Below are 16,622 nucleotides of genomic sequence, written 5' to 3'. Positions count from 1 at the left end.
TCTCTATTGGTTCTTCAGAGTCTCTAATGTCGATTTGGTTGTTAGCAGGATCATTTTATTTTCTTACCCAACTATCACATTTTCATTTCAAACCTCTCTCCCTACAAGTACAACCCTCATCCTCATCCTCATCCCATTGACGATGGCAATCTGATTACTTCTAGCAATGGTCTTTTTAATATAAAAAAATCAAGATCTTATAATTGAGAAGAAACGAAAAAAATACAAAAATACAAGCGAACAGAAGGAGTATGAGGTAATGAAATCAAGATCTTTTCTGATTAAAATTTGTTTACTCTTGTCCATTTAAAGCTCCCATAAAACTAATCTAATCACATTATGCAAATGACAAGAAATACACAAGATTATTTTCCAATATATTATACAGAAAAAAAAAAATGCTACAGTTAACTAAATTTGTCCACCATTATATGATAAAAAATATTCAACTGAAACAAGCTTGCCAATCAGAGTCCATCAAGACATAGAATATATAAAGTTTCTGTCGAACATGAGTCATTGCAACATATAATAACGTTGTTCTTCCTGATATTTTCAGACGAGAATCAATATGGCACCAACAAAAGAAAGAACAAAGGGGAACATGGAAAAATATACCTCAATTTAGTTTCCATTTTCCATTGTAATGCCACTAGATTCATGTAGGAGAGGAATCTCTGATTCATTGGCCTAGAAACATTGATGTACTAAATGTATTGTTATCTTAAAAGCAAAAATGAAAAAGTATAAAACTTACCAAAGAAATAAACCAACCAAAACTAAATAGCTTGAGTAACACACTCAATTAGTGACAAAAAAAAAATGAAACATAGTAAGTAAAAACATTGTTAGAAGTCTAGTCATATGCAAATTAAAAAACATTGTTAGAAGTCTAGTCATACTATTCCATGGTTTCCTTCCTCCACCCTGTAAAAACATTGTTAGACATTAAACTCAATATGCAAATTAAAAAACATTGTTAGAAGTCTAGTCAATATGCAAATATCCTAAACAACACTATAACTAATAGGACAAACAAAAAAAAAAAGTTTAGACTTCAAATAAAGAACAAAAAATCTTAACCATTAAAGCATTATTGTTATTGTTATTGTTATGAGACTGAAGCATTATTCATCTTGAAAAAAAATGTGTAGAAGTTATTGTTAATCTGCATCTTATGATTGGGAAAGCTCACATCCCCATCGCATTCTTGTACTCTCTTGTAAAGGTACTCGGTAGTTTGAGGAACCTAATCCTTATCCCCTTGGTTAATTAGGGATTAAAAACAAAGCAATCATGATTTCTTAAACAGTCATAGATCTATTATTCAGATTCTTTCACATTTGATCGAATCTATTTTTGAAAACAAGAAAACAAAACAAAGCAATCATGAAAGAACTTACTCTGAAATAGATTGACCAAAAAGGTGAGATTGACTGTTTGACAAAAGAACTTAAAAGATCGAGTCTTAAAATAAAGACGCCAACTGTTTGACAAAATGCCTGATGAACAAATGACTGCAAGCAAGAAAATTCTCTCAAACACCACATAGTTTATCGATTTCGAGAGAAAAAAAATGACCCATTTGAATAAATCTCACAACAAGCAATGAAGTAGAAAGAGAAATGAAGTTAATAATTAGAATTAGACAAAGACATTCATTCGACCCCGTCGAGCAGAGGAAGGGAAAGGGAAGTTCCCGAAGAGAGACTTACTATGGATTGCAGAAATGGCTGAAAAACATGATGGCGACGTAGAAAAATGGAAAGAGATGGAGAATGGATTGGAGCAGAGGAGAAAATAAGCCATGGCATGAACTGGGAGTCGTGGTGACGATGGTGATAATTCAACCCGTCAATACTTCATCGGCCGGGTGGCGACGATGCTCACGAATTGCAGGGAAAAAACTCACTCTCTCTCTATGGTGACTGTCGGCTGCACTCCTCTCACCCTCACACTCTCCTTCATCTCTTACTAAATATATGAATATATATGAAGCCCTAAAAAAATAAGTGAGGAAAGACAAAATTTTGAATTCTTATCTTTAATGTCGGTTTTAAAACAGCGGGTCTTTTATGTCGGTTTTAAACCGACATTAATCCTTTCTCTTTGATGTCGGTTTAAAACCGAAATTAAACATCCGCATTTTAAAAAAGCGACATTAAAGATCCGTTTCCATTTTTTCCAACTGACATTAAAGGTCATATTTCTTCTAGTGATTTACAAACTACGAGTTTCAGAACATAAAACCCAACATTTTATATATCCAAAGTTAAAAGGTAACAATGTTTTTAAACATTTTTTTTAAAAATATTTATGGTGTATTATTTAAACTTTTGAACCTTGATGGATCACGTGTGCACTCACAAACACACCAAAAATAAGAAACTTTTGAAACTTCATGGTCATGAGAAAGTTATATTACCACATAAAGGCGTCCTTAAGAAAATCCTTTTAATGTTTGTCTAGCTAGTAAATCAATTTAACAATAATCTAGAAAAGGAAGGCATGATTTATGGGCTTAAGAATTTGATATTAAGATTCATTAATTGGTTTCCTAATTTTCAAATCCAAGAGTTTTCATATCACTGTCTATGCTTCTTCTTTAAATAAAATAATTACAATGAGATAAACAAAATTTAGAATAAAAGTTAAAAAATGAGAGATAAAACTATGATAAATTCACAAAAGATTGATTTTGCTATTTTATCAAATATGTCAGTTTTCTCTCGAGAATATTTAAAAATCTACCCTACCCAAAATTTTTCAGATTAAATCGGTCAAATCTGCATTCCCATTTTTCTCTTTTCTTACGGAGCTTCTTTTATGGTCACCATTTCGTGTTGTTATTTTGAAATTTAGTTAATTATAACGACCAACCATGAAAAATAATTATTTATTTATGTATTGCAGTCACAACCTCAAACATAATTATCGAATTCACAACATTCGCTTTAGGAAATGAAGTTGTTCCAATTGGTGAGTAAGATTCATGACTTTTCATCTATTAGTAAAATTTACAACATACACTTCAGAAAAGGTTGTTGCTCTAGATAACTGATATTCATAGTTTTTTCTAAAATTTACAATATTCATTTCAGAGTGCTCTAGAAGACATTACATGAGTGCATAATATTCCTCTCAATATTGTTACTACAGGGGCATATTCAAGACGTATAAAAATGTCTGCTCTAATATATTGATCTAAAATTTTGAAGCACCCAGTGCATCCAAGGAAGAATGATTGTTTTATGATGATCATATTTCTATGGCATGTCAATGTATTTTGACATAGACACTAATGATAAATAATTATTACCACCAATTATCAAATGCCTACAATTGCAATTTTGTAATATTCTCAAGGTAATAATATTACAAATTATTGTGATTATATCATAAATATAATATACACTAAACATGTTAAGTAAAATACATTTCATTTATTAATTATATCGAGCACGAAAAAACTTACATACCTTTAGGACCTACTTTTAGTGGTGAAATGGTAGAAGATCTCACGTTGATAATGTGTCGTAACTAAATAGAAATTGAATATCCAATAAAGTAATATCCAATACATTCCACTATCTCCTCACTTTTGGATTAGTCACCGATGGATGTGCATCTCTACACGGGCCATTATATATAGAGATTTTAGCAAGTAGGAGGTGGATTTTTTTAGATATTAATGATTAGTATCTTTAAGATTCAAGTACACATGATTTGTATTACAACCTTGTTTAATTAAGTTAAGCAAATATGTACTTTATTATCTCCGAAAAATGATTGGTACGAGTTTTCTTTATTTAAATAAATAAAAAATTGATTTAATTGGTCATACAAATTTTGGATATTATTTATTTGATCCACATAAAACTAAATCCCAAACAGGTTGTCTATTCAAATACGGAGTAGATGATATATCATGACAATTAGTGAAACAAACCATAATAGGTACTTCCTTAAACCACGCTAAAATCCTTGCAATTCAAGAGGAAAATCATTAATGTATATGGTTAAAATCAAGGACTCAATACATTTGTGGAACATGTGACTTGTCTGTTAGTAGAAATTTTCCAACAATACTATATAAAGGCCACGTGACATACATAACTCAAATCAAATGAGGATATATTAAAGGAGGAGAAAAAAAACATATTTTACCAAAGGTTTTCTACACTCGTGATTTTGAAGAAAATTGGCGACATCATGGTAATAGACTTATTTATAAAACCACCTACTAAAACATTTGAAAAATTGGAGCACAACATTGAAATATGACGACTCAAATATCTCAAGTGATGTTTTTCACGAGGGGAGTAAATTGTATTTTCGAAGATACTAATCATTAGTGTCTAATAAGTCTAATACTCCTGGGGTGTCTAAATTCTCTAGAAAAAGTGGCCCTTGTAAAGATGCACATCTTTGGGCGATTAATCCAAAAAGTGTTGGTATATGGGAGAAATTTGGAATTCATATTATTTTATTTTATGGTTTATTTACATAAATGTAACAAAACCCAAAAACATTCATGGTCCGGGTAGCAAAAAACAAAAGCCCATGAAGCCGATAAAATATTTTCATAATTTTCAGATTCTTCGAAGCTATTTCATGATTGTTTTAATATTCTTCTTTAATCTTCCTCACACTCGAGAATATCAAGATCGTTTAAAGATCATTAAATGGTCAACATGATCGTTTACCATAGTAAACACAGCCGTTTAAATTTAAAATTTTTTTCTCATCATTTTAAAACGAAGTACAAGATCATGTTGAATCACATGATTTAAATGATCACTTACCATAGTCACGATCATTTAGCATGATCAGCATGCGTTTACCATGGTCAACACGAACGTTAGATTAAAGTTTTTAGTGATCATTTACATTGAACTACACAATCGTTTATCATAATCAACACGATCATTTACCTATGATCAACACGATTGTTTACCATGGTCAACACAATCTTTTACCACGGTCAACACGATCATGTAAAGTATATTATTCCACTCACAATTGTCTATCCTTGTAATATATCTTAAACGATTGTGTATTCATGGTAAACGATAGTGTGACAGATCATGGTATTATTGAAATATATTATTTAAAATGAACTATACGATCATGTATCATGATCTAATGATCGTAGATCATTCATTTCGATTAAAGTACATGAACGTTTAGAAGAAGATTACTTGTGTCTGTTGATTGGGGTATTTGTGGTATTTTACATTGTGAGCTTTCTCCATTTCCAAAATTATTCTATATAGTGTAAATATTTTACCGCTTTGTTCTATTTTTTGAAAAAAAAAATCCCTTATTTTATTTTCAATTTCTATTTAGTTATTTATTTTAGCATTATATTTTTTTGATACTCATGGGTTTGTTGTTCCTTAATTTTACAACAATATTCAATTTTTTGATATGTAGAACATTACTATTATTCTAAAAAAATCACAACATTGTTGATTAATTTTCGGTGTACATTTCAAAGGAGTATAATCTATAGTATATATAAAAGCATCAATGTGGATAAACTTTATTCTCCCCGTTATACTCTTGAGTTTAATTCATTGTTTCAAATCATTCTTTGGTTTTATGGTAAATTTATTTTTGATTTTATTTTTCTTGTAATAAATGTAATTAAAAAAGGCAAACCCTCTCCCATTACTTTTTGATTTAATTCTACTCAAATTTAATGGAATTGAAGTATGCACAATATGAAAAGTTGAATGCAAATGGTTTTTCATGTACCCACAATATTTTTTAATTAATTATACTTAAGTTGAGTGGAATTAAAGTATAAGATATGAAGAAATGCAAATGGTTTTTCATTTACATTTTAAAAATTAGTTACAAATTAAATATCTTATTAATTCTAATTAACAATACAAATTTAAAGACTTGAAAGTTGAAAAATTTTTGTAACATTTTTTTTCTACTATATAAAAGATTTCTTTGATTTTTTTCTAGCAACATTGTTATTAAGAAATTTGGATTCATCCAATAGATTGTGTAATGGTACAAGATTGATATTTCGATCATTTAGTAAAAATATCATACATGTTAAAATAACAATGGATGATTATGCAGGAAAATAAGTTTTTTTTCCACGAATACCATTAACCACCAAATGACAATGGATATCCATTCAAGTTCAAGAAAAAACAATTTCCCATTCATTTATGTTTTGCAATAACAATTAACAAACCACAAAGGCAAACAATTTCTAATGTTGGAATATACTTCATGTGTTTTCTCATAAACAACTTTATGTTGTACTATCTAAAGAAATTTCAGTGAAGACAACAAAAATTTGGATAAGTTACCATCAAATTATGCAAAAACATATTGTTTATAAAGAAATATTGTTTTGATACATACAAATCTTATATTTAAATTATTATATTCTAATCTAATTATTGTAACTTCTTTCCAACTAATTTAATTATATTTTAAATTTAACAGAACCTAAACATATACATGAAATTTAAACCCATCCATTGAACATTTACCTGTACTTCTAAAATTTAAAAAAGATTCTGCTATGTCCTTAAATTTCCTCAAAATATCTCGCTTCTCATACGCTCCTTGTCGGCGCTTGGCTTCCTCTCTCCCAATTAAATTCTTGTCGGTTTCTTCCCTCTCCTAATCCCTATGTTTTCCCTCACTCTCTCTCCTTTCCCCTTAAAAAACCCTTTTTCCCCTTCCAAAATGGACGCCGGCGCCGCCACCGGAAACAACCCCCGAACTCTCGACGCCGTTTACCGGCGTAAACCTGCCAAGAAAACAAAACAATCCAACAAGAAATTAAAAAAACCCATCAAAGTTGTGTACATATCCAACCCCATGAAAGTTCAAACCAGTGCTTCTGAATTCATGGCTTTGGTCCAAGAACTCACCGGCCAAGACGCTGACTTTCCTGACCCCTCTAAATTCCCCCCATCCGCGGTATGCGACGACGCCGCCTCCACCGACCAACTCTACAACACGGTATCCGGTGGCGGTGACGACGACGGTGCTAGTAATCTTATTGTGAATAGTAACAACCCTTCACTTGTTGACGACGTGCCGGCGGAGGACGACATTCTCGGTAGCTTTTATGACGACTTTGACGACTTGATTTTTCCTCCTCCGGTAATGGGAAACTTATCTGGGTTGCTTCCGGGTCCCATGGCAGCGGTTGTCTATGAATCTAATGCAAGGTGAAAATATTTTTTGATATTATAATGTGTGAAAGATCCTTGTATCTCTTTAATTTTATCTTCCATTTTTCTATAAGCTTTTTTAATGAACATGTATAATTGTATATTAATTGGGGAGTAATTGTTAACTTGTGAAAAAAATATCAAGGTATCAAATTTATGATAAAAAGATGTTTTAATAAATTAAAAGGAATTTGTGGATATTTTAATTTATATGTTATATCTCATTATTTTGAGTAGTGTTTTTCCTAGTATCCGATTGAGATTTAATTTCCATCACATTTTTATTTATGAAGCTGATATGTTAATTAATAATTTATACCATGTCATACATTTTACTTTAAGAAAAGAACAACAACATGGTGCATCTAGAGTTGCACCTCATTTTGTACCCTTACTTCATTCATCCCACACCGAAAGTAAAACTTCAGAAAAAGAAAAATCAAGAGGAGTTCGTCGGTCGACATATTATAATTGTAAAATTAGATGAGATAAACAAAAGTGAGTATTTTAATGAATGATACAAAAAAAAAAAAAATCAAGTAAATTAAAAATGAGTATTTTAATGAATGATACAAGAAAGATATCAAGTAAATTAAAGTTTTCAGAAGAGGTTTGAGGACATTTTTGAAATGGTTAACAATCAACAAAATTACTCCAAAACACACTTTTATTCATTTAAATTATTTCTAGGGTTTAAGTTTTCACGTGAGGGAAAAAGCTTTTTGGCTAAATTCATTTAAATCACCCCAAAACACACTTTTGTTTCTTCAATTTTATCATTCAATTTAATTTTTTTCTTTCTAATGATTGAAAACATATTTTAAAATGATTCTAATCATTTATGAATTACTTTCAAACATGTTTTTAGATGTTGTTTCAGTGAATATAAATATGAGATTTTATGTGTACGTTTGTGTATATATTGTTTTTCTATTATTATTACCTTGTTTGGATGGAGGTAATTGATTTTTGGTTAGCCGGTATCTTCTCATCTTCTTCGTTTAAAAATGAGAAAGGATATAGGACAAAATAGAGAAATATTATGGACCCAAACATCAACCTTTCTTTTGTTAGGGTAAACTCACAACAACTTGGGGGAAGGGTTGAAACGAAATAATGGAACTGGCTGAGCTATCAAAGATATGATAACTCATAACCTCAGGACCAAACACCCTGAAGACCCATAAAAGGGGTCAATGTAATAAACTTCAATATTTTTGTGCTAAAGAATCTTAAATTGTTAGATAGAAATAAAATGCAAATGACTATTCAGTACATACCCTCATGCTAATCTTTAAGCTTTTTAAAAAATTGTATACAATACATTCATATGGTTACTAAAAAATTAACAATAAAAAAGTAAACAGACAAACACAAAAAGCAGAAAATCGGCACAAATTAAAGAGTTACATGGTTTGTTAGTTACATCTACGATTAGAAGGAGAAAATACTTCATTATTAGAGAAAAACATATGTAAAATTGATTGGAAAATAAGAGGGGAAATGAGTCGCATTACAATTACCTTCTAGGGAGGTCCATTTGATATTTAAATTAAAGTTACTCAGCAACGGTCAAGTACAAGGGGAAAATGTTGGAGTAAAGTAGAAAAGCTTGACTAGAGCCGAATATAAACTTCGGCAAGAGTTTTCATCCAGTAAGAGAAGTAGTTATGAGCATCTTGTGGTGAAGGGAAAATCCCAATTGAGTAGAGAAAAACCAATATATAACCTCTTAGGTTATCCTAGGAATAAGGAATAAATATAGTTGAAAATTTTATTTCTATCAATTTTTTTTCTTGGAAGATTAATTTTCTTTTTTTTTTTTTTATAGAAAAGAGTAAAATGTATATATAGACTAACTTGAAAGAAAGTGATTTATAGACAAATAAGTTTGTCTTTTAACATAAAAATTTGATTACATGAGTAACCTTGTTTTCCATCTTCTCTTCTTATCTTTACATTTTACATAAAGGCATGTGTCCAAATTTATTTTCAATAGAGTAATACAAGGAAAGATACTTCAAAAACAATATCTTGCAACCCCTAGTTATAGTAATTATAGAGATCCTTATTCTGCGTTATGGTGAATGATCTAAATGGCAATGTTTTCTTTATCTCTCTCTCTTTTTTTAAGAATGTAAAATAAAGTTTAGTGTCATGATGATTATGAATTAATAGTTTCTTTTTTCTTCATTTTGCTGGGAGGTATCAGACTTACCTCTTGACTTGTCTAATTTTGTATAACCAAGTTTAAGAAAAAAAGTTTATAGTTATTCAATTAATTAACAATATGTTTTGATTGATTTTATTTAGTTGATCTAGATTAAGAGGGTGTTCTGGGATTAAGTTTATAGGTATATTTTACTCCCAACTCAATTGTTTTGATATCCAGAAAAACCTTTAAAAACAATAAACCTAACCCAACATAACCCAAAGGTGCATCCATAAATAATATGTGTTTCGTTTTTGTCCATCCACAAAACGTAGCCCCAGCTTTTTAAGTGCTAACATATTTCTAGCAACACAACAAAATGTGGCAAAAACAAATTTAATTTTTCCAAATTTATATGCTTCTAGATTAATTTCAACAAAAATCTAAAAATTTAAAAATGAAAATATTTTCAACCATTAATACTTTGGTCAAAATATGATAAATATTAATTCTTTAGGATGTCAAGTTACATGAGCTATATTAATTTTCATTTTGTGGCATACCAAAATGAACAAAAAAATATATTAAATACACAAAAAATGGGTAGCTCAATTAGAAAGTTTTCACAAAATAATCATTCCCCACTCCTTCAAACTAGGTAAACATGAAAAAGGTACATTAAAATGAATAAGAACATGTTAAATCTTAATTAACTACTTGTTTCAAATGAATCAAGTGTCAAAATAAATAAAGTAAAATTGTATTTGTACCCATAAAGTGTAAAAAAAAAAATCTATGTACTTTAAGACAAAAAAATCCTCATATATGGTTCAAACCATCCAAAAACCTTAAAAATATTCTAAAAGTGTCAAAACCGGTTGACTTACAAACAACTTAGTGTGACTTTGAAAATATGTTTCAAGTCATCCAAAAACCTAAAAAGTCCCCAAAAAGTGTCTAGGTGACACTTGAACTCTCAAAACAACCACTTACATGCCAGCTTGACTTTGAAAATAAAATCCAACAAAAAGCCACCTACTAAGTCTCTTAAATTAATCTCAAAACACAACTTTAGAAAATGTCTAAGTGTATCCTCCTAACTCAAAACCAAACATAAAATCTCTAAAAATGATCAATGTTGACACTTTAATATCGACATGAGTTAAAAATGATTAAGTTTGACTTTCAAACTAAAAATCACCTTAAAAGTGTCTTAAATCTAAAAACTCTTTTAAAAATACCTAAGTATGCCTTCCAAACTCATAACTAAACACAAAATATCCAAAAAAAAAGTGTCTAAGTGGCATTTTAACTCAAAAAAGAAGTTAATAAGTGTTTAAGTGGCACTTAACTCAAAAAAAAAAAAAAAGGGTTGGTATAGTCTTTTAAAAGTCAACACAAGTTAAAAAGTATCTAACTCAAGCATGTTAACCCTCAAATTAAGTGAAAACTACAAAAGTGTGACATTGAAACTAAAAGCCATACAAAAATCAACTTTTAAATGCTTAAATCTCAAAACAACTTACAAATGTCCAAGGGTACCTTCTTAACTCAAAACCAACCCCAAAATCTCTAAAAATGGTCTAAGTCGCACTTTAACTCTAAAAAGAAGTTAAAACTACTTAAGTGTAACTTTCAAACTAAAAGCCAATTACAAAATATCTAAAAAGTGTCTAAGTAACACTTTAATTGTCAAAACAAGTTAAACCTGCCTAAGTATAACTAAAACTCAAGCCTACAAAATATATGTAGGATAACCACAACTTATTAGAACTAAAGCATACAATAAATATGAAATGTATGCATGATCGGCTACCGTAGTTGCAAGATGGCCACAACATATTACAACTAAAACTTACAACAAGTATGAAATATATGCATGATTGGCTACCATAGTTGTAGGATAGTCATAACATATTACAACTCAAACATACAATAAATATGAAATATATGCATGATTGACTATATTAGCTGAAGGATATACGCACGTAATATTAATGTCAACCTAAAAAGTTTCTTAAAAGTGTGAAAATATAAATATAACTCTAAAAATAAATTAAAAAATATCTATGTAACACTTTAAAGTCCATTACAAGTCAAACTCCCTCGATGTGACTTCCAAACTAAAAATCAACTAAATCACTTACAAATTGTCTTGGCCCTCAAAACAATTTTCAAAATGGTTATGTACGCCTTTTGAACTCAAAACCAAACACAAAATCTCTAAGAGGTGTATAAGTGAAACTTTAACTCTCAAACAAGTTAAAAAGTGCCTTGGGCGTGACTTTCAAGCTAAAAATTGTTTAAAAATCATCTAAAAGGTGTCCAACTCTCAAAACAATTTATGAGTGATTAAGTGTGACTACCAAACTTAAAAACAACTACAAAATCTCTTAAAATTGTCTAAGTGACACTTAACTCTCAAAACAATTTAAAATACTTAAGTACGACTTCAAAACTCAACCAACATAAAATTGTGAATCAAATCTCAAGATAACTTAAAAATGTGTAGGTGATACATTTGACTCTTAAACTAACCTAAATAGTATCCAAGAAGTGACTAAATGTGACTTTTAAACTTATAACCAACTACAAATTACAAAGTGTGACACTTTGATTATTAAAACAACTTAAAAATTATCATTGTTTCTATCAAACTCAAATCTATGCTTACTAAATACTTACTAAATACAATTTATCAAAATATAATGATCCTATCTCGCACATTATTTCTTAATATATGTATGACTAAAGTAATAGATAATGGCCAACTACATAGTCACCATAAACAACAATATGAAGAAGAATAAAAAAGTCTAATTGAAACCAACATGTCAAAGATTAATAAACAATCCAACATGTCAAAGATTAATAAACAATCTCCAAATTTATAAGTGAGATAAAGAGAGTGTTCACACGAGATTTCCGGAAAAATTTGATTCGTGGAGTAGAACTTGTGTTGATGTTGTATTTACGTTGATTTGATACGATGTGGTTCGATCTCTAGAATTTGATCCTCTGATTCTCTCTCGGCTGGATGCTTATGCTTGATTTGAGGAAGCGAAGCACGTGATGTTCTTGAAGTTGGAGTCTTGGAAGAAATTTTGTATCTTTAAAGGAGCTTCAAACTTCGAGGGAGTTCTTGAAGTTGGAGACTTGGAAGAAAGCTTGTATCTTCAAAGGAGCTTCAATCTTCGAAGGTGTTCTTGAAGTTGGAGACTTGGAAGAAAGCTTGTATCTTTAAAGGAGCTTCAATCTTCAAAGGTGTTCTTGAAGTTGGAGACTTGGAAGAAAGCTTGGATCTTCAAAGGAGCTTCAATCTTCGAAGGTGTTCTTGAAGTTGGAGACTTGGAAGAAAGCTTGGATCTTCAAAGGAGCTTCAATGATGGTCGACTTCAGGAGTTGAGGAGGCTTCTATCTCTTGGGAGAATTCTCTCTAGACCTTCTGAAGTCCAAAATTTCCAACCCTCACAAATGAAGAGAACTCCTCTATTTATAGAGTTCCCTGATGGGCTTTTATGAACTTGAGCCTGTTCTGGTCCATGAACCATACCCATGGGCTCAATCACATGGATTTGGGTTATATTTTATTTTAGGCTAAATTAAGCTTATTTTTGGGCTCAATTGAATTTTAGCCTAACTAAATAATATTTAATTGAACCAAAATAATTAATTTGACCCAATTGTCATAATAAAGACACGTGACATCATTAGAATTGTCCAATTTGTCTTTAAATTTAATTTGGGACACATGCCAATTTTAGTTAATCCCAAATATAATTATTTTAGTAAGTGATGTGGCTTTGTGATTGGTTCCAAAATTTCTTATTCAACAGAGAGGCTAAAAAGATTTTAAAAAAGACAAGCCAACTAGGACCAATAAAACAAACTAAATCCAAAGTTACTTCCTCCGCTCTCTTGATTTTGTTAAAGAATCCATACATAGCATAATCATTGGAGTTTTCTTCGCGAATGGAAGGCAACACTTTCAAACTTGGATAAAAATGTTGAAATGAAGAGACACATTCTTTATTTGAAGAGACTTTTTTTTTTTTGTAAGAAATACCTATTGTGGGATTCAACGACAGTAAAGTTGTAGACAACAGGGACGACGACGGCTGGAAGTTGTGACGGCAGGAGCGTGGGCGGGTGGAGGCTGAAGCGGCAGGAGACGAGGGCGACACGACGAACAACTAGAGGCATAGGAATGGACGACAAAACCACATTCTTCGTGCGGCGGCTGAAAACAGCCAACGTGGAGAGGGTTTCATGCAAATGGGGGAAAATGAGGGTGGAAAATAAAATAGAGCAAACGAATGATATAAAATGAAAGATGTTTTTTAGAAAAGTGATAAAATGGGGGGAAATCTAAAAAAAAAAAGTTAAGAGCGTGGAAATTGTGCGTTTTTAGAAAGGAGAAAAATGTGAGTCTGTTTAGAAAGTGCGGGAAAAAAAATATAGGTTTTTTAAAATGTGGAGTTTCTCGTTACATAAATTACGACGGTAAATATTTAAAATATCTGCACATACATGATACGTGGCCATAAAGTAAAATAAACGTGGGTGGAAATCCAAATTTAAATGTAATGACCCAAACTTTTAAATTAAATTAAGATTATTACTCAAAAGATAAATAACAATTGGAGGAAAACTAAAATTCTTAAAAAATTAAAACCAAATAACAGTTTCTAAACCATAAAATTTACAATATCAGAAAAAGATAATGTGAAAACATGACCCATAGATTCTAATAATTTTTAAATAAAAGAAAAATAAATAAATAAGACAAAAAAGTTTAAATAAAATGTCTAAAATCAAAATACTACAAAACTGATAAATAGAAAATACGGAAGCAAAATAAGGTCCTTATTTGGCAGGTCACGGGCTCTTCTTGTCACTTGCCAGCTATCCATATCCTTTACCTTTTTCTGAAAATATTTAACATAGAAAATAATGAGTACATATGTGATGTGTGATATGTAGGTAAACCCCTAGTCTTTCGAGTGACTGTGAGACCCTGATCGCGAACCAACTCTACGTAATTGGATTCCATGCAGCGAAGACCACCTATGCAATAAGAACTATTATGCGATGAGACAAGGTCACGTGGGGATCCTTGCCGCAATATAAAATTGCTTAATCATGAAGTAGTTGATGTCATCCTTGCATAAGAAGACCAATGAGATGATTTGACCTTGCCATCCGATTTAATTTAGGATAAGAAGATGGATGTAACACATGGTGTTTTGGCATTGTCTGACTTTCACAATGGGGCAGAAGTCATCATTTGAGCATGAAAAATGTCACCGAAAAGGCTTATAAATGGAAGAAGTCTGGCCATTTTAAAGCTACTGTTACTTTATAATCATCTAAGAAAGAATTAAGAGAATTCCCACGATTCTAAAAGTTCTCAGAAGCTTGAATCTGACAAATAATGCAAGGAAGTGCAAGAAAGTTCAAGGGTAAGAAGTAGACAAAGAAGCTAACTTATCTATGAGTGGTTCTTTAAAATGTTTTAAAAAACAGAAAGGATTTTTAAATGTGTTTAGATCTTTCAGTATGTTTTATTGAAACCCTAAGAAATACGATTTCCATTATAATTTCCAAAGGCATGTGGTTTATAAATATATAAATTCTGACGTGAATAGAAATAATGACATGAGATGATCTTTGTACCCTACGCTATGAGATGCCTCATACCTGTTGTGTGATGCCTTATTCTTGCTGTGTGATCTAAGATAACATGCTTTATTTTTGCTGTGTGATATGGAATAGAATGCCTCATACTTGTTGTTTGATCTGGTATTGGGTGCCCTTTGCTTGCTGCGTGATCTAGCAATGGTAGAGACGTTATGCGTGATGGAATTGGTGGAATCTTGCTAATGCATTGAGACTACTCCAAGTAGCTGCAACTTGACAAAAGAGTGTGGTAAACGCTTGAGCCGAGGAAAGGGTACAAAGATATAATTAATATAGTTAGAATGATTTTGCGATACAGTGATGAGAAAGAATGTGTCTCCATGTGATTTGAACTTCGAACCTGGATTTCAAAGGAAATGATCTTCCATGTGATTTGTAAATATGATAATGAGATTTGAATTGCATTATTTGGCTAACGCACTACAAGAACTTGCGTTGAACTCATTGATGTAGTATTGAAATGTAAAGTGTCTACATCGTATGATTTGGAAAAATAGTTGTAACACGACAAGGATAAATTTAGTTTATAAAAGTAAAGAACCCCACTTATTAGACGTTTTTCGTTTAACTTTTCAAATGTTTTGTTTTACTTCTGCCCCCCCCCCCCCAAGTAGCGAAGGACATCCAGTGTTGAACTTGCAGTCTTGAATGCCTGTCATGTCCATTGCGAACGAATCACTTCGTAGTGACCACTGTCAATTTGCATAGCATGTAAAGCTAGGCGAGAAGAGTCAAACCGTTGTCTTATAATGTTCCACTTTTGATGCTTGAGGAGACTTGTACTCATGTTTAATGTACTTTTGATCCAATGTCAATGAAGTCTTTGTTATATCTAAAGGAGTTTCCACCTCGCTTTAAACTTTGGTCTTCATTCATTCTGTTTACTAGGTGTTTTATGTGGTATCTCGCGAAAAGACTCGCCTAGAATGTCGAGGCAGACACGTCTTCCCTTGATCGCATAAAGTGACTTGGGGATAGGACATGAAAAGTTGGTATCTGAGCATAAATTCTTGGGAAAAAGTCTTAGAACCATGCATTGAGAGTCACATGATAGTATGAATGCCTATTGATTTGTTATAGGAGATATGGCACCACGAGGAAGGCCAAGGCGAGCCAGGCAAGTAGTAATAGATGTTCCAGCTACTGGGAGTGCTAATAGACTACAACGATTAGATGAGATGTCTAGTAACCCACCTAACCCTATGGAAAAACGTTAAGGAAAGCATGTTTAATCGCCTTGCTTAAAGAGTAGTTGATCATCTTATGCCTACAAACCCTACTATAACAAGGGGTTTAGTATTAAGAGGTTAAAGGCATTGGGAGTAATGAGTTTCAAAGGGATCACTAATCCAGCTGACGTAGATGAATGGTTGAGTTTGATTGTAATGTGTTTTGAGGTGATAGAGTGCTCCGAAGAGAAAAAAGTAAAATTAGCAACGTTCTTGTTACAAAGTAGTGCTAAGGATTGGTGGACTTTTCACGCGGCGAGAGTAGGCGGAACGAAGTATGTCATGTGGGAGGAGTTTAGGAAGGCGCTTAGGGATAAGTTTTATCCT

General features: G+C 31.5%; 1 protein-coding gene across 1 annotated transcript; it reads left to right on the top strand.

The window, feature by feature from the left end:
- The first annotated feature begins 6,577 nt into the window (after positions 1 to 6,577).
- On the top strand, positions 6,578 to 7,424 carry LOC103495816 (sigma factor binding protein 2, chloroplastic). The gene has a single exon (XM_008457486.2). It carries the CDS (start codon positions 6,664 to 6,666, stop codon positions 7,213 to 7,215), a length of 552 nt encoding a protein of 183 aa, XP_008455708.1. The 5' UTR covers positions 6,578 to 6,663; the 3' UTR covers positions 7,216 to 7,424.
- The last annotated feature ends 9,198 nt before the right edge of the window (positions 7,425 to 16,622 follow it).

The sequence above is a fragment of the Cucumis melo genome, chromosome 8, assembly GCF_025177605.1.
Source record: "Cucumis melo cultivar AY chromosome 8, USDA_Cmelo_AY_1.0, whole genome shotgun sequence".
NCBI lineage: Eukaryota > Viridiplantae > Streptophyta > Magnoliopsida > Cucurbitales > Cucurbitaceae > Cucumis > Cucumis melo.
The sequence above is the reverse complement of the archived record's forward strand: the minus strand, read 5'-3'. Positions and strand labels throughout refer to the sequence as shown.

Excerpts from the sequence above, each read along its gene's own strand:
- LOC103495816 (XM_008457486.2), top strand. The coding sequence starts at position 6,664 with ATGTTTTCCCTCACTCTCTCTCCTTTCCCCTTAAAAAACCCTTTTTCC.